Source organism: Wyeomyia smithii, chromosome 1, assembly GCF_029784165.1.
Source record: "Wyeomyia smithii strain HCP4-BCI-WySm-NY-G18 chromosome 1, ASM2978416v1, whole genome shotgun sequence".
Classification (NCBI taxonomy): domain Eukaryota; kingdom Metazoa; phylum Arthropoda; class Insecta; order Diptera; family Culicidae; genus Wyeomyia; species Wyeomyia smithii.
In genome coordinates, this window is record NC_073694.1 from 71859032 (window position 1) to 71877444 (window position 18413).

Genomic DNA, 18413 nt, shown 5'->3' on the forward strand with positions numbered 1-18413 from the left:
TGGGTGATTGAGGGAAGAACCAATCACGTGGAAGCATCTCTGCTTTCTTTCATCGTCGCTTATGCTGGGTAATGAATGCGATGCCAATTGGCTGGCATTGTTAGCCAATGACTGAATGCGTGAAATCATTTCGTCTATGTTTTTAAAGTCTGCGTTAGGGAAATATACCAATCGTATGAAAAATGTATGTGGATATTTGACCTTCAAACTTTTCCGCAATTTTCACGGAGTAATAAAAAAATGGTAACTGAAATTATCATGTTATACAAATCTCGTATATTTTAGCTTTTCAACGGTATATTAACTATTGAAATCGGAACACTTGTTTAAACGCTGTTAGCATCTAAAATCTTCCATTCCGCCAACCAAAAACGTAACATGTTCAATCCAGTTTTCACAGAATGTACCTTAGTATAGTGAAGAAAGACGTAGTCCCACGTCAACATTTCGAACTGTGAAGTGGACATTTTTTCTTTTGCTTTGCCAAAACTAAACCTAGCACCATGGCATCGAACGCAAGCTTGAGCGTAGAAAAATTAAATGATTTTAACTACGAGGTCTGGAAGTTTCGTATGGAGCTAGTGCTGTTTAGAAAAGGAGTCAAAAATGTCGTCGATGAAGAGAAGCCGGAAGCGCTTAATTCGTCCTGGACCTACAAAGACGGGGAAGCTCGGGCTCTGATCGACCTCTCAATCGAAGATGGCCAGAGGTGCCACGTACTACACTGCACCACGGCTCGCCAGATGTGGACTTCACTGAAAAACTATCACGCACGGTCATCGCTTGTCACTAAAATTCAAGTTTTGCGGAAGCTTTTCCGAATGCACTTGCCAGAGAATGGGAATATGGCCGATCATTTGGCAAATATCACGCAACTGTCTAATCGGCTGTCGAATATGGGTGATGCGCTGAAGGACTACTGGCTGGTTGCCATTATTTTGTCGAGCCTCACCGATTCCTACGACGGGTTGATCACGGCGTTGGAAAGTCGCCCCGAGGTTGAGTTAACACTGGAGTTTGTGAAGGGCAAGTTGCTTGACGAATGGCGAAAGCGGTGCGAGAAGTCCGGTGGCAGCGTTAGAGGAAGTGAAGAAAAAGTACTGAAAACGGAAGTGAGTCAAAAGAAGCAAAAGAAGAAGGAAAAAGTGTGCCACTATTGTGGTAAAGAAGGACATTTCCGCCGGGACTGTAGAAAGCTGGAATACGACAAGAAGAAGGAGCGTGATAACCATCGCAAAGCTAACATAGTGGTTAGAGAAAAAGAATCTGACGAGGTGTGTCTGCTGGCTGGTCGTTCCGGCGACGTTGTGTGGTGTCTAGACTCGGGAGCCACATCGCATATGACCAGTGACGCATCGCTTCTTGGAAATGTGACGGAAATAGATTCGACAATTGGCCTTGCTGATGGCAAGCATATCGCAGCGGTAGGTGTTGGCTCGAGCAGATTTCGATCGCTGAATGGAAATGGTAAGGAGGTGCCTGTGACCGTCAAGCAGGTGTATCATGTTCCAGCGTTGGCCGGAAATCTTCTGTCGGTAAGCCAACTAACCGACGAGGGATGTTCTGTCTTGTTCAATAGAACTAACTGCGAAATCCAGGAAAATGGAAAGGTTTTGCTCCAAGCTGAAAGAAGCGGAAACTTGTACCGGCTGAAACTTCTTGTGCAGAAAGCGTTCACGGCGACTTCAGGCCACAATCCGAATTGCATTCATGTGTGGCATCGTCGTCTTGGCCATCGAGATAAGCAAGCTGTGGAGAAAATCGTCCGAGATAATTTGGGAACCGGTCTGAACTTGCAGGAATGTGATGTAAAATCCGATTGTGGAGTGTGCTATGAAGGCAAAATGAGTCGCGCACCATTTCCAAACAAATCTGTGTCAACATCCGGCGCCACTGGAGATCTCGTTCATACCGATTTATGTGGGCCTTTGGAGGTAGCAACTCCCAGCGGAAACCGTTATTTGATGACGATGGTTGACGATTACAGCCGGTATTGCGTTTTGTATCTGCTAACTAACAAGTCTGAGGCTGCCGACAAAATCGTTGAGTATTCGAAGATGATGCAGAACCAGTTTGGAAAACTGCCAAAAGTGATCCGCTCAGATGGAGGCGGAGAGTATTCCGGCAATGACTTGAAAAGATTTATGACGAATCGCAGTTTGCAAGAGATGATGCGATGTCTCCTGACGGAAGCTGGTCTGGGCAAACAATACTGGGGCGAGGCAGTGTCAACTGCTAATTTCCTGCAAAACTGGCTGCCGACTGCTGCGATAGAAGCTACGCCGTACGAACGTTGGTGGAGGAAGAAACCCAATGATTCTTTCCTGCGTGTGTTCGGCACCGAAGCGTATGTTCACGTACCGGACGATAAAAGGCGGAAATTGGATCCGAAAGCGAAAAAGATGGTGTTCGCCGGGTATGCCGACGGAAGAAAGGCCTATCGTTTTTTAGAACCCACGAAGAACCGTGTCACCATTAGCAGGGACGCCAAGTTCCTTGAGCTGGCTAGTGGTACTCACGAGGAACTTCAATCTGGCACAAGCTTTATTCCTCCTGCAAAAAGTAACGCTATTTTGAAGCTGCCTGCTTTCGACGAGAATGACGGGAACGAACCGGAAATCGAGGAACCGGAAGAAGCTGGGGATCCAGAAGATGACTCCGATGATAGCAATAAGTTCCACAGTTCTGCCGAGACCGAGTCCGATTTCGAAGGATCCAAACCGGATGAAATCGCATAAACAAGGGGATAACCTCTCGTCGTCTTATTGATGAGACATTCGATGTTCAGGCTGCAGACGATGAGCCGCAAAGCTGGAAGCGGCATTATCTGGCCCGGACAAAGAGCAATGGAGAGCTGCGATGAAGGAGGAGTTGGATTCCCACGATCAGAATGGCACGTGGGAGCTCACCGAACTTCCACTCGGTCGCAAGGCAGTCGGCTGTAGGTGGATCTATAAAATCAAAAGGAGTGCGGCCAATGAGATCGTTAAATATAAAGCTCGTCTAGTAGCTCAGGGCTACACACAGAAGTATGGGCAGAATTTTGAGGAAACATTCGTACCTGTAATCCAGCAAACCACCCTAGGAGCTTTGCTAGCAGTAGCATCCCAACGTAATTTAGTGCTTCGACAGCTGGACGTCAATACCGCATATCTTTACGGAAATTTGGCAGAAGAACTGTACATGAAACAACCGCCTGGTTTCATCGAGAAGGGTAAAGAACGGCTTCGCCGCAGCATCTATGGCCTCAAACAATCAGCCAGGTGCTTCGCCGCAGCATCTATGGCCTCAAACAATCAGCCAGGTGCTGGAACCAGCATCTACATAGCGTTTTGCTGAGCTTAGGATTTACGCAGAGTAAAGCGGATCAGTGTTTGTACACCAAGATCGTTAGTGGAGTGGAGAGTCTATCTGCTAGTCTATGTCGACGACATATTGGTCGCCTGCCAAGATTCTTCGGAGATCGACCGAGTGACCAAAGCATTGAGTGCGAAGTTCGACATTACCGATTTAGGAGAGCCAAGCTTCTTCTTAGGTTTGGAAATTCAGCGACAGAACGAAAAATACAGCATATGTTTGTAGAGCTACATCGACAAAATCACTGCAAGATTCGGACAACAGAACGCCAAGACTACCAACTGTCCGATGGATACTGGGTACACTTCATCGATTGATACCAGCTCACCGTTCCCGGATAACACGGCTTACCGTAGTCTAGTTGGTGCCCTGCTTTGCGTCAGTGTTAGCGCTCGTCCCGATATCGCCGTGAGTGCATCCATCCTTGGTCGGAAGGTGTGCGCTCCAACCAAAAACGATTGGGTTGCTGCGAAGAGAGTGCTTCGTTATCTAAAATCAACAAAAGGGGCTAAGCTGCAATACACGAACAACCAGGGACTTTACGGATTCTCAGAAGCTGATTGGGCTGGCGATAGTAGCACTCGTCGGTCCACAACAGGCTACGTTTTCCTTTATTCAGGAGGAGCAATCTCCTAGGGCAGCAGGATCCAGCACAGTGTCACGCTCAGCTCTATGGAGTCCGAGTACGTCGCGCTCGGAGAGGCCAGCCAAGAGGCGGTATGGTTAAGAAGATTGTTCTGTGAAATGGGCGAAACATTTGACGGTCCAACATGCATCTTGGAAGACAATCAAGGATGCATTCAGTTTGTACTATCGGATCGAATTAGTCGTCGCTCTAAGCACATAGAGACGAAGGTATGTTCGAGAGCTGGTCGACAAGGGAGTAATGCGACTTGAGTATTGTCCCACCGATCAGATGGCGGCTGACCTTCTAACCAAGCCGCTTGGAACCACGAAACTTAAAAAGCTGTCTGAACTCCTAGGACTGTCATCAACGAAGGGTAACGACGGCACTTGGTGAGGAGGAGTGTTAGAAAATACACCATATGCCGTCATCATTCATGCGCCCCTCGTATTGCGTGCCTCACTCCGGTCTACCTCGACAGAAAACCAACACTGTTTGTTTCAAAAATTGGCTGATGCAATCCTTTAACACATTTTGTCATTCTTCATTACATGTGCAATTAAACTACATCGAACCATAGACTAAAGAAACATAGATATCCAAGTTGGGCTTCATTGCATATAATCGTAAGGCAACACTATAAAGTTCGTTCTCTGTAGGCCGTTGGGTGAACTAAAACATGTCCACACGGAAAAAAAATGATACTTTCTACCATTTTGGGGTTTATTTTGGCCAGATTTGTTCACACAGAAAAATAGCACGGAACTTTCTACGGTGGTTTTCAACCGAGTGTTCTATATAGTCATATTCGCACTGAAATAGTATTTCCAATATATAATCCAATTTTTTTTACAGATCCTCAGTTACCGAATCGCTAGTATCCCAGTCGAATTATTAGGAAATAAAAACGAATCGGGCGCGTCCGTGAAGTCGGAGACAAAAGTGATGGACTAATCAATAAATTCCAGAGGCACCTTCGCATTCAGAAACCTTGGAATCGCACCGAAATAGTGTTTTCCTTATTTTTTTACATGTATCTAGTTTCGAAGAATTAGGAGGCCTTACTAAATGACTAGCTACGCCGAGATGAAATGGACCGCTTGGTACATGAAACTTTAATAACAATCCAAAAATAGAACATAGAAATATATTTCTATCCTATGACAAACGGTTATAAGTAAGGCAAAAGGCTAGCTGAAGAAAACTTCATGGAAAGTTAACTAACCTGACTGGAGGTACTATCAGAAGGGAATTTATCCGGAACAATCATAGATCGACTCGTCTAATTCCAGCGTCTGATTTGGTCTGTAAATCACGACTAGAAAGCGTATATATGTATAAAGACCAGAAACAATTTGCAACTGAAATGTAAAACATGGCTAAGCCAAATTATTAGCATGACCAGTGCCGCGATGGGTTTGTTAGTCTATTTAGATATTTTTAGTTATTGAGCATAAGATTTAATTTCTTGCAAAATTAGCTATTTCATTCATATATTATTCTGACAGTTTCGTCTGATTTTCGCTTCGCTCCATGCGTAAACTCGAAAATTTCGCTTTACATGGAACTGCAGTATACAACCAGGTTTTCACGATTGATTTGCTAGAGAAGGTTTTTAGCTGGTTCACTTGTCTGATTTTTACTTCGGTTGGAACTAAAAACTATGCTTGAAATGATGGAAAATACCATGATATTTTTCTAAGTGTGCTCATGAAATGGAGTTCATTTAACCGCCATTAATTTCGGAGGGGCGCCACTTTTTTGTTGCTCGTATTGTTGTTTAAGTTGGATATATATGTTTCAATCATCTAAGATCGAACTAACACGTTGCTCACGATAAATCGCGTTTTTTATTTGTTGTACAATGTCCGATTTGCCCAACAAAGAACACTTTTTTTATTCACTCTATAAGAGCCGACAAAAACTGTTCGAAAACCCTTCAATATTATAGCAAATTTCTTTATTCCACTGTGTGCAGGTAAAACTGCCGAGAAATAATAAAACGTCATCGCCATTTAAGATGCAAGTAAAAAAGAGATGCCAGATAACTGTTTACGAACTTAGCACGTGCGGTGGTGAGTCAAAACGAGGTGAGCTGGTGGAACAAAGAAATTCGCTGTTAGTATTTCCAGAACCCATATGACGTTTGAATTCTGAAATCGGTGCCCAATGACTTTTCAAAATTCTATTATTATTTATTGTTTCATCTTCGACATAAATAAACATCCTACAGACAATTCAGCTTATGTAATAATTCCAAAATTGTTTTTTTTTCGAACTTAAACTTTATTTGCAATTTTCTTTGCTAATTGCAGCGCTTTTCAGATTTCAGTGCCAATATTTTTAGAGAAACACATCAAAATGTGTGACACTGGTTTTTACCGATCGTTTTCTTCTACCTCCATCTATAAACACGTTTCTGAATATGTTTTTTGCATAATTTGATAGTGTAGAGTCCGATCTAGCGGTCTGGATGAAAATACGTCAGGAAAAGTTAGCTTCATGAAATTTTGATCAAGAACATCGATGGAACAAGAGGAGAACTTCTGAAATCTATATTTATATGGAAGAGAAAATGTATTTGAATTTATGTCCCATCATCACCTCGTAACAGCTAAATTATCGGTACCGAACTTGATGTTGATGTTTTTTTATTAAAGGAATTATTACAGAACGCTAAACCAAAGAGTGCCCAAGCAGTGGACCAAGCAATGATAAGAAAGCATCATATAGTAGACGATGAGACAGGTGACTTATGACCTCATTTGGCCTTAATCACCAACTAAAGACGCTTTGATATGCTTTCGTAGTGGTATCATCGGGGTTCTGTGGGTCCAAATCGTCCCAAGCAAGGTTGTGAAATACCGTAAAACGGGGCGAATAAAAACAGTGGGGCGAATAGAAACAAAACTTCCGAGCTTGATAAATTTGATTATAAAGCTTTGATAACATTCCAAAACGATGTAAATAAATTTTTCTCGAATAGTTCATTAGTAAACAAGTCCTCTAAACCCATTTATGGATTTAAACGACTGCTATAAGTTTGCTGGAAAAATTACAAAATGGAGGTTCAAGTTTCGAGCGTTTCCGAATGCACAAAAACTTTGCCTGTGGAAGCCATCATGTTCTGTTTAGAGCCTGTGCGTGTGCTGTATTGCATCGGCAGCTGAGTATTTTGAGTTTTTACAGTGAATTTTAAGCTTACCATAAGGTATTTATCACTCTTTCGATAATGTTTTATGGAAAGCTCCCTGCTCGCAGAATTACGGGGCGAATAGAAACAACGCCAAGCGAGTATTTTCTGCACAACAACAAATGCATTTTTCAATGCAATCATTTTTTCATGTAAAATGATTTTTTTATGTAAAATGATGAACCTGTTCTATAAATTCTCAGCTCATCATGGTCCGGACTTACAAACCGAAAGGTCCAAAAAGCTACAAAAAACCGGACCCGTTCCGCTTAAGACAAGCTGTTAAGGAAGTGACGGAGAAGAAACTATCGCTTCGTCAAGCGACCAAAAAATACGAAATAAGCCATTCTGTGATTTATCGGCGTATCAAGGGGGAACATTCCGTCAAGCCTCAGGGTGGACAAACTTGTCTTTCAAAATCGGAGGAATCCTTGCTGGTTCAAAGGCTGAAACTATGCTCGGATTGGGGATACCCTGTAGACACTCGGATGCTTCGGCTTGTCATCCAAGAATATTTAAACAGAGAGAGAAAGAAAATTCCAGTTTCTAAGAAAAACCTACCAGGACCGGATTTTGTTTACTCATTCTTGGCCAGAAATAAGCAGGAGCTGTCTCTCAGGATGTGCCAAAACATCAAAAGGAACCGATCGGCAGTGTCAGGTGAAATTATTCACGAGAACTTCGACAGGTTGCAGAGAGAACTTCAAGGTGTTCCCGCCGTCAATTGTTACAGTTAGAATAAATATAAGTACCGTACACATGAAGCAGAGTAATGAATTACGCAATAGACGAAGGCACACGCAATATGCCACCAGAAACCACACTACTTTGAAGCAGGTAAAATTTGACAACAACCCGCTGACAGTCCGCCAGTCTCTAACCAAAGCGACGCTGCTAAAAAATGCCAAGAAACAGGCAGCACGGCTTATGAAGAATGAAACGAACTGTCAAACAGGAGACAGTCAACTCGATCGAGAATTTTTTGTTCTTTTTGTGTGAGAAGTCGTCGGGTGCACATCGCGAGTCAACCGCGGACGGAGTTACTTCTGCGTAAGAACAAATTGCAACCTCACATAGCCACGCCATATTGAAGCCACCGTCCTTGTTGCAGAAGAGCCGTCGAACGATCAAGCCAACGGACAAAGTCCCGCTGAGGCATTAAAGAGAGAAAACCAAGAAAGGCCCTCCAGAGAGGTAACAAAAATCATAAACAAATTAGAAGACACCTGTACTCACGTGGTGATTTGTGCACAGGGCTTTTTCTTTTTCCTTTCTTTTGTCCTGTTTTTGTTCTGTGGTGCGGTGTTCCGAATTTCGGCGGCATCGGATTCGAACGGACTGTTCGGAAACGTGCAAGTCGGCACGGGAAGATCTGGAGCGCCTTGAGGATTGGTAGCTGGGAGCGGTGGCGGACTGGTGTTGCTGGACGGACGCCGCGAAGATCGGATGGCAGTCAAGTGAGCTAGATTAAGTAACGTGGGGTCGCACGGAGCGCGAAATGCCCGGCGACAAAAGTTGACAGGGAATGAAAAGCATAGGAGATTAGAGCGGGACGGGATGAAGAAGGAAGGAAAATACACAGAAGTTGTTTGAGTAGATTTGTGGCCAATTTTCTTCAATAAAGCATAAAGATAACCTACAACACGATATAGTAAATGACGATGAAACAAATTTATGCGATGATCCGGGAAAGAAGAAGTCTATAACGCGACGAGGCTGCAAGTATCCAGAACGGGTGATGAATAGCACTAAAGTGTCGGTGTCGGTGATGTTTAGCGCTGCAGGAGATGGTACCATATTACCTCCCTATGTCGTGTACAAGGTTCTCCACTTGTATGACTCTTGGACAGAAAGCGGACCAGAAAAAGCGAGATACAACCGGTCTAAATCCGGCTGATTCGAAAGTTCTTCTTTCGAAGACTGGTTGTCTTGTATTGCGATTCCATATCTGCAAAAGCTAGAGTGAAAGCGAGTGTTAATTGTTGATAACCTTGCGTCACATTTGACACTGAGAATTATTGAGCTCTGTGCCGATAACGACGTAACAATGATTTTTCTCCCAGCCAACTCAACACGTTTAACGCAACCACTAGATGTGGCATTCTTCCGCCCACTCAAGACTGCCTGGCGGAAAATCCTTACAAACTGGAAATCCTCCAATGGCAAATACGAAGTGTCGCTGCCAAAAGATAAATTTCGAAGGCTCTTGAACCAACTGATGGACGATATCAAGGAGCCAGAGCAAATAAATGTCCGAGCTGGGTTTAAGGACTGCGGAATTGTTTCGTTGTACAGATCGCCCGTGCTACGGATGCTACCTTCAGAAACCAATTCAGCAGACAACCAAGATAGCAGCCAAAAACTTGATGAAAGTTTGATTCATCTGCTGCGTGATGCTCGGCAAGGAACAGCAAAGACATCAACAACCCGCGAGAAACGGACGAGATTCCTGTTGTACCAGGACAGAGCGTAACTGGAAGGCCTGTGCCGCCTGTGCCAGGCGAAGTACAGGAAGATCCTGAATCGATTAAAGTGCTAGACACAACCCCGAATCCTTCCTCTGTTAGGAGATATCCATTCGTTAAGATAACATACAAAAAGAAATAAACCAAACTTTTCCGCTATCTTAACACTTTTGACGTTCTTTTGCATCTCATATAATGCAATTGTTCTGTTTTCTCCAATATAAAACCAGAATCTTTCATCAGAACGAGAAAAAAATAAGTCGACTGATAAATGTTCCCGTATAATCAATAACCATAAAACGTGCCTAACACCTAGTTCGGGATATAGTCCCGACTGTATGGGATACCGTTAAACCATATGGATTATAATCCGTTAGCATGCAGCATTTTCTTCAAAAAAAAGACTGAAATACTTATTGTATCAAAATGATAATTACACTTTTAATAGAGGAGAACAAGACCCATGTTTCAAAGGTTTTATGTTCTTTCTAAACATTATAGTATTTTTGTACACTGCCAGATATCTCGAAAACTGTTTTTATTCGCCCCGTTTTACGGTACGTTTGTTTGTTTGTCACACCTGTTCATCCACCTTGTTGTCAAGTATAACCCGGAAATTTTCAATTTGGTTCAAATCGGGGCTATGTGGGTGGTTATTGATTTGATGCGGGTTCGCAGTGTGTTTGAGGTCGTTGATCTATTGAAAGGCGTGGAACTACTGAAACTATTCTCCAGTCCAATTTAAGCATCCTTCAAATTCTGACAGAAAATGTCGATATAACGTTTGCATTAGAAAAATGGACAAAAATTGCCGATTTTTCATGGGTTCAGCTTCACACGTAGTGACGAAAAGAACGATACCCCGATGCGTCGGAAACGGCCATTGTGCGGCACTTTGTGGACGCCGGGTATGCCTGTTCCGGCATCTACAACATCTTGGCACTGTTGGACAACAATCAGAGTATCGAAAGAAAGGCCCGTTCCGAACGGCCGACAAGCTCCAGCTTTTGTTTTTTTCAAAATAGAGAGCTAGAGTTTTTGGGCCATTCTGAAGCGTAAGATCTACTCCAACAATCTTGTCGCGAAAACTGAGGAGAAATTGATAAATAAAAAGAAGAAAGAACTCAAAAACATTGCTACACGCATGTTTCATCCGCCATGGCCAAATTTCCGGCTAACTGCCGGAAATCCGCTCACAAGGACGCATTTTTCCCATGTATTTTAATATAATTACCTATAATCTGTACTAGTTTTTTTTATCACCATCCGGAAAAGTCCACTTTTACAATGCAAACGTTACACCCGTCGTAATACCATTGATTTAGAAAATTTTCCTACACCAAACTACGAGAAACAGCCCCAAGCCATTATAAGCCGTAGCGTTTGCTTTACTCATCCCGTGCAAATCTTACGGGAGAAGCAGAGTAACTTCTTTTATCCATACGGCCGTATATTCCCACCGCCGTGCTTCATTGTTGGCTGTAAATGTCTATCCTGTAGCCCCTCATCGCCCTTCTACCAAACTGTTAGTCCCCGTTTACTGTTGAAGAGCTCAAATTTTTACTGATCTGACCAGAGGGCATGCTTCCAGAACTCCACGGACTTGTAGATGTGGTTTCTGACGAAGAAGAGAAGGCGTTTATTTTTGTTGATATTGCTGATCATCGTTCGCTTCTTAGTGTCACAGACAGATGACCTGTTGGGTGTTTCCACTACCCGACGCCGCTGCGCTCAACCTGGCTGCCTGACAGCTATCGTTAGATGCTATTGACAGCGCATTGTCTATTGTTACCAACTTCAAAGAGAACCACGCTTTTTAATTCGTATAGTCATTAAAGTTTTACTTAGTCGTATCTAAACGCCTTTACGTTCCTTCGATCGGAATAGCTAACGTAAACGCGTCCGAACACCAAAACTACAAAAGTGGCGACGAGTCTGTCGGATTGACGGAATTTTGTTCGATATTCGGCTTTTATTTCACGTTAGGCATCGCAATTCTAACCCAAAATTCCGTTTTCCGCGCGAAAACGAAGGAGGTAGAGCAGTGCAAGTATGGACAGTGACGAAAACATATGTTTTCAAATCCCGTTCTGCAATGCGTCATCGAATGGTCAGAGATCATCAAATCCACAGTTTCCTTAATCGCTCGGTTGTATCGGATATTCATTAAAATTTTGCCTTCGGTCATTTTCCACAGGTTCATAATCAATACTTTCTATTAATGGAACACCCGAAACAATGTTAAATTCTAAGAGATGGCGCTGTAGTGGTAGTGGTAGTAAAATCGGAATTTCTACGAGCATTTTGCTTATTGACCGAAAAAACTGCTATTAGTTACCTTGTTTTTATATTATTCATACTTTCTAATAGTTAATTTTACTATATGCAATCTAAAACTTGATTTTCTTATACAACTCCGTTGACTCAATATAGTAGTACAGCAAAATCAAGTTTTTTGATAAAAAAAGATAAAATATAGTAAAAGTAAGTACTAGAAAGTTAGAATAATATAAAAACAGAGTAACTAATAACAGTTTTTCTGGTCATTAAACAAAATGCTCGTTGAAGTTTCGATTTTACTACCAGTACCACTGCAGCGCCATCTCTTAGAATTGAGCATTGTTTCGGGTGTCCCATTGAAGTTGTATTACGAGGTCTAAAACAAATGTTTTTGACAAAAAAAAACAATAAAGTGTTAAAACCGGAGGTTCACCACCCAAGCAGCACCTTCAACATATTTTGAAATGATGCTAATCTACATTTGTTTTTTTTTTTAACTTTTTCAACGGTACAAGAAATTTTTCCGGTTGCTCTAATAAAATTTAAAAGAATTGAGCAACATTATGTTATTTTTCCCCAAAACATTGTTCATAATTTGGCGAGTTTGAATAATTTGTTTTAAAACACTTTACAAGAGGCGCGTGAATAATCACAAGGTAAAAACGTTTTGCACGAAAAATTTTTGATCGCATTTAGATAGAATTACATACCTATCAGAGGTGTAAATAGAGAAAAAACGCAATATCTTCGCGACACAATAACCAAGAAGGAATGAAAGTATAGGTAAACAAAATTAAATTTTTCCAACTAGACCCCGCACAATACCCCCAGAACCCGAGAATTACAAGCCCCTGTCCCAGCTCATGACATCGTGGCTCAGCAGAACATACCATACAAACTGTATATTCATGGCGATTCGAAGATCATCAGACGCCCATTTAACAACAAAACACTGATTGAAAAATTCATGTTAGTTTTAAGTCAGATTTAATTTCAGCTCGTAGTCGGCAGCGAGGATAAAAAATTTGCTTTTAGGTTTTAAGGGGTTATATACCTTCTTGGTCGAGAAAAATGAGGGAAGTTTGAATTTATTTTTAAGTGCATAGCACCATTTTCATTGCATCAAAGTGGTATTTTTCTGAAAGTACAGTTTATCAACAACAAGAAAATACATTTGATTTTGAGATATACCGATTATTACTGGAGTAATGGCCGTTTCCCCGAAACGCTATTTTTTTTTTGCAGAGGCTTGCGGTGATCCTGATAGACTCAGCGGATCAACCGAAATCAAAAAACTCATATTATTTTATTAGTTTAGAAGTGCGCCGGGTCCTTGAACGATCGCTTTTATGAGTATTTTGTTTTCAGTGCAAATGGGAACGTTTTTCCCAAAAAATGCACGTTTTGAGCGCAAAAAATTGCATTAAAAAAAATTTTGCGGCTAAATGTAACTGTATGTTTCAAAAAGCGATCGTTCAAGGACCGGCGAATTTTATAACGAAAATTGAAAAAAAAGATGCAGGAAATCGGTTCAGTAGTTTTCCCGCAATCAGGATCACGGCAAAGTCATTTTCCGGAAAAAACTATTCCGAGATAATCGCGTGTAAAGTTCCAAGTTTAGCTTCTGCGGCCGTGGCGAGGCGCGTTGCAAATCGCTCTAACCTTCTTCCTATTGCTCAGATCTTTATGAAAATTTGTGGAAATGTTCTCAAGATGTTGTATTTGAAGATAATGTAATAAAAATTTTTCCGGTTTTTTGAAAACTAAAAAGGTATATAACCCCTTAAGTTATCAGATATAAATTGTATTTGTGCCGTGTCAAATAAATGATATGTGAAAAAAAATTTTACTTCTCCTCTCTCTCGCTCCTCAATGGTGATGATAATTCCACATAGCACTGTTGGTTGCATATAGGCTCCACCACTTGCGCTTTTTTAGTTACAGTCGAATCCCTCTATTACGGCAATTTATATAGCGACAAATCTCTCTATAGCGACACTCTCAATGATCCCTTGAGCTCTATATTCATAAAAATTGTTCGTTTTATTGCGACATTTCTCTAACACGACGGTCCAATACTTATCTGATACAATACTTATCGCAAAAAAAAATGCTTTTTTGCTTGGTTCAAATTCACAGTCAATAGACCATCGCACGGTGACGTCACGTACCTGAGTTTGACAGCTACTGGTAACTTTGTTTACCTCCGGCTGATGCAGTTTGGTTCTCAATTATAGCAAATCATTTCAATTGTAATCAAAATGCCCTTTGAATGTTGTGTGTGAGGTACCAGCACACTAAGAATAATTATAAATTGAGCAGGCATTTCCTCTACGCGCACGATTGCTCCATCAGAAAAAAGCACAAAGTCCAAAGCGTAAACAAAGTTACCACTGACTGTCAGAAAAGTGAGGTTAAAAAGATTCGGTGAGATAGTCTATGACAGCTCATTCTGGTTCATTTTGACACTCACACAGCTTCGTATCCGTTTCTCCCTCCCAGGTTGCCACTAACCGTTTAAGCCAAAAACGATAATTGGTTGATATACAGCATAGCAAACATTTTTCTTCAATGATGTTTCAATCTTGTCTTGATCATCAGTACCGCAAGGTAGCAATCTTGAATCGCCACTATAATTCCTCCAATGGTGCTTCTGTTGAACCATCCAAAACCCTTGATGATTACCCAATTAAACAACAATTAGATGTTTATCTGGATAATTCCTCCAATTGTCATGTTTATTACACGCGTATTTACATATCCTAAGTGAACAAGAATAATTTACTTATATCAGAGATATACACTACTTAAAATATAATCTTAATTGTGACTATTTCAGTTGCAACTTGTCGCTCGTTTTCTGTACGATTTGTGGGACTATTTTTCCACAAACTTGTTCGATACCCAGCTATCGTAGAACGATGAGATTCTGGTTGATAAGCGCCTATGAATTATACAGATTTGTACTGTGAAACGATCCTTGGGTTGTGTTCAACGGCTTCCAAACGAAACCTTTTACAGTTGAAATCAAAACAGTTTCATCGTCGTTGCGGCTGACAGTTGGGCCGCAGACAATACACTTAATCCACCTGCCGGGGATTCTTCCACGGGGCTGCCACCTTCTAATACCGATCCTAGTACTGTGAGGGAACTGCTTCTCGGCGATAGCGCGCCTCCACCGGCGCTCACCGTCGTGGCCGCTGGCAGCTGCTGCTGCTTATTCTCGTGTGCCATTCGCACGTGCTCGCGCAAGCTGTACTTATTCTTAAAATGTTTGCTGCAGTGATCGCATTTCTTGGGTTCTTGGTTCGTGTGCTGCGTTCGCATATGACGCCACAGATTGACCGAGGTTATAACCAATTTACAGACCTGACATTGGGACCATTTGTTTGTGCTAACAATATCTAGAAGAGAAAGAGAGAAAGAGAGAACAAAGAGATTTGGAAAGCGCGTCTAAACAAAAATGGATTTTATGTTCAAAAACTATTAGTTTGTATTACTACGCTGCGGCACTGATCGGTTCTATTCTTACATAGAGATCATTGCCGCTTTATATTAAATCGCAAAATACAGGAAAATAGATTACGTGGCACTCTCTGTTAACTCTTTCTCGCGAACAAGGAAAACATTTTGTCATATCAGGGAGCTTTTGCCGAACGCAAAAGTCATTTGTGATCCAGGATAGGCATTCATCTTTCTTCTGTAGATTTGTAAACACATTTACGGAGTAAAAACAACTATAATCCACAATCGGTTCCAAAATTACAATTTATCTTACATACAATTATTTCTTACAGTCATCATCTAAATTCTGGCTATCTGTCTCACACTCTTTTGTAGTACTTAATATTGTAATCTTCGAGCAAGACTATGTGTACTGGTTAGCCGGTTGGTGTAATACAGCACTGCTCTTCCTTGGTGAATCCGTCCGCCGGCAGCAGTTCCACTTTCGGGGTCACGGTCTTATCGTGCTTCAGCTTCATATGCCGCTTGAGATTAGCAGTCCGCGACAGAACCGCGCCACAGATGGTGCACTTGGTTAGCCCCCGGTGGATGTGGTTGTGCATCGTGAGCGATTTCCAAGCCGCAAAACTTTTGTCGCAGTCTTTGCACTTGTACTTCTTCGGTTTCATTTTTTGCTCAAACACTTCTGCGAAATAGAAATAGAGAGAAAGAGAAGAGGAAAAGGTGTGTGTTAATTTTGCCATTCTCTTTCATTCCATGCAGTTCTAAGTACAACCAAGCTGAGCTGCACATAGGGGGTAACAAGTTTGGATTTATCTCCGAGTGAAACCGTGTAGTGTAGCGAGTTTTCTTTTTTAAAGTGTTGCGCTTTCCAAATCGTTTACTACGAAAGAGCACAATTTTATACTATTCGAAGAAGTGTTTGAGCAAACATGAAACATGGTAGTACACAACAATGATGTGCCTTAGGAAGTCAGCGTTCATTCAATGCCTGAAACTTTGTTACACACACACAGTAAACGGGCCTCGGGGCGTAAATCCGACGGTATGTTCCCCTATATCAGTGCAATCTGTCTCAATCCTTTATTACAGACTGTAAAACATAGCGGTTTTACGTGTATGGATTATGACCAATAAAATCAATACCTGTTTTGTCTGATATTTTATATGGGTAATAAAGGTGACAGGATCGTTCCGAATTTTCATTCCATCAATCAAATAAATATTTCTTAGTAATATACAACAAATCGTTTGATTTATTCTTCTTTTGTTTTGCTATAGTTTTGCACAATAATAAATAACCTACAATCATCCCTTCTGATCAGTCTGATAAAGCCTATTATACAACAAGAAGGGGAAAACACTTCCCCTAATTATAAATGAAACTTTCGCTAAATGTTTTACATTATTTGCTGCTTCTAGGAAGCATTGCGGGATCCGTCCTGGCCAAACAAAATTTCATTATTTTCGGTTCTTCCACCTGGGTCTCTTTCATCATCAATGTCATTCAGCCGAAGCGGGTGAATAATTTCAAAAAAACTCGCAACTGTATAGAAAGATTTTGAATGATGGGCGATCAGTTTTTGAAAATTTACCAATATAGAACTTTACAAACGACATGCGTAAGACATGGGACATTCGAATCAATACATCCCCCAGCCAAACAATCAGAAATAAGTGAGAATAGACTTTGAGATTAGATTATTAATAGGAAGAGGTTATTAGTTTTGTAAACAATTTACTTATTTTGTGCACTTGAAGTCTCGAATTGCTAGGAGAATACACTAAAACCAATCCACGCGTCTGAACAATGGCAACCTAAATTCCAGATTGTCTGACATTCTCGAGATGTTGATTTTCACTGCTATAATTTAGTACGTATTTTTGAAATGTTGAATCAAATGTTGGCTTCTGTTTAGGAAATTTCCAAACTCTAAATCATCAGGTAATTATTTTCTATACCCAATCACAAATGGCGACCTGAAATATTCTGATTTAGGAACTCATGTTCCATAACATCTGAGACAGGAGTCCCTAAACGGCCGAAGACGCAAAAGGCCGAGTTTCAAACGGTATAAAGCACGAACTGAAATTTCAAATACTGATCGAAGCATAAATTTTAATAAATTAAATGCTCGCGGCTTTTGTTTAGCTACCGCTAAGATGAGGTTATCTTAACAAAGAATTATCGCCCCGGAACATTCAAATCCTTTCCATCATTCCCGAAACACACCAAACTCATAAGAACAGCGTCACAGAACAGATATGCAACTTCGAACAAAACTCTGCAGCAAATCGGTGCCCATGCATTCGCATTCATTTTTTGCTGTTCCATCCTACATTGATTTTACAGTGCATCGTTCGAACAGTTCGCTCCAATAGTTTGAACATGCACCAAAAAACTATTTTTTTTTTTGCTTTAATGACCGACAAAAAGGTGATCTTGAATAGTTGAATCTATTAAAATCAAGTTGAGACAGGATCGCATTCAAGAGATCTTCAATGTGGAAATTCAGTAACAATTCACAATCAACGTCAATAAAACAAATTAAACTAAAAATCTTTCAACCATTCAAACATTGTCTAACAAATTTTCTTGGATCATACACCTTACGACTGTCAAAACTATTTTAATCTGTTATTTGATTTACTTGAATATTTTCGTTGGACTTGGAAACCGAATTTCTCGATCAACGACAATATTTTTTTCTCGTACCGTTTTTTATACCTAACATTGCTAGAAATGCATATCAGACGCGCTGTAGCACTGCGTACGACATTAGGTACAATGTAAAAAAATGATTGTCGTTAGACAAGATATTCAGTTTTCAACTTGGGTAACAATGAAATTCATTAAAAATATATCTACATAAAAACCGTTGCACGTATGCGGGTGGTACTGTACGTTTATCATGAAAAGGCACCCTTGCTATACCAGTACCGGGGAGAACAAAGGATTCTCTCGATGAAAAAGCGGCGAGAGCTCATACAGTCCTTTTGTTGAATGAATGGAATATAAACGTAATGA

The 18413-nt window shown here is 41.1% G+C and overlaps 1 protein-coding gene and 1 long non-coding RNA gene across 5 annotated transcripts in view; one reads left to right on the forward strand and one right to left on the reverse strand.

The window, feature by feature from the left end:
* LOC129725351 (longitudinals lacking protein, isoforms H/M/V) overlaps positions 1-18413 on the reverse strand; it is a 32232-nt gene that overhangs the window by 4958 nt on the left and 8861 nt on the right. Inside the window, exon 6 of one of the 4 annotated variants that reach the window (XM_055681059.1) lies at positions 14621-15324. The exons of 1 other annotated variant lie outside the window; for it this stretch is intronic. In XM_055681059.1, the coding sequence (XP_055537034.1) occupies positions 14948-15324 (377 nt within the window). In that variant the 3' untranslated portion in view covers positions 14621-14947. Of the gene's footprint in view, positions 1-14620; positions 15325-15639; positions 16071-16095; positions 16932-18413 lie in introns of those variants that run through there. 2 more of the 4 variants (XM_055681069.1, XM_055681080.1) reach the window with 2 other exon arrangements.
* Positions 8172-8817, forward strand: LOC129725358 (uncharacterized). Its single transcript, XR_008728078.1, has 2 exons — positions 8172-8369; positions 8430-8817. It is a non-coding gene; the product is annotated as an uncharacterized LOC129725358 (long non-coding RNA).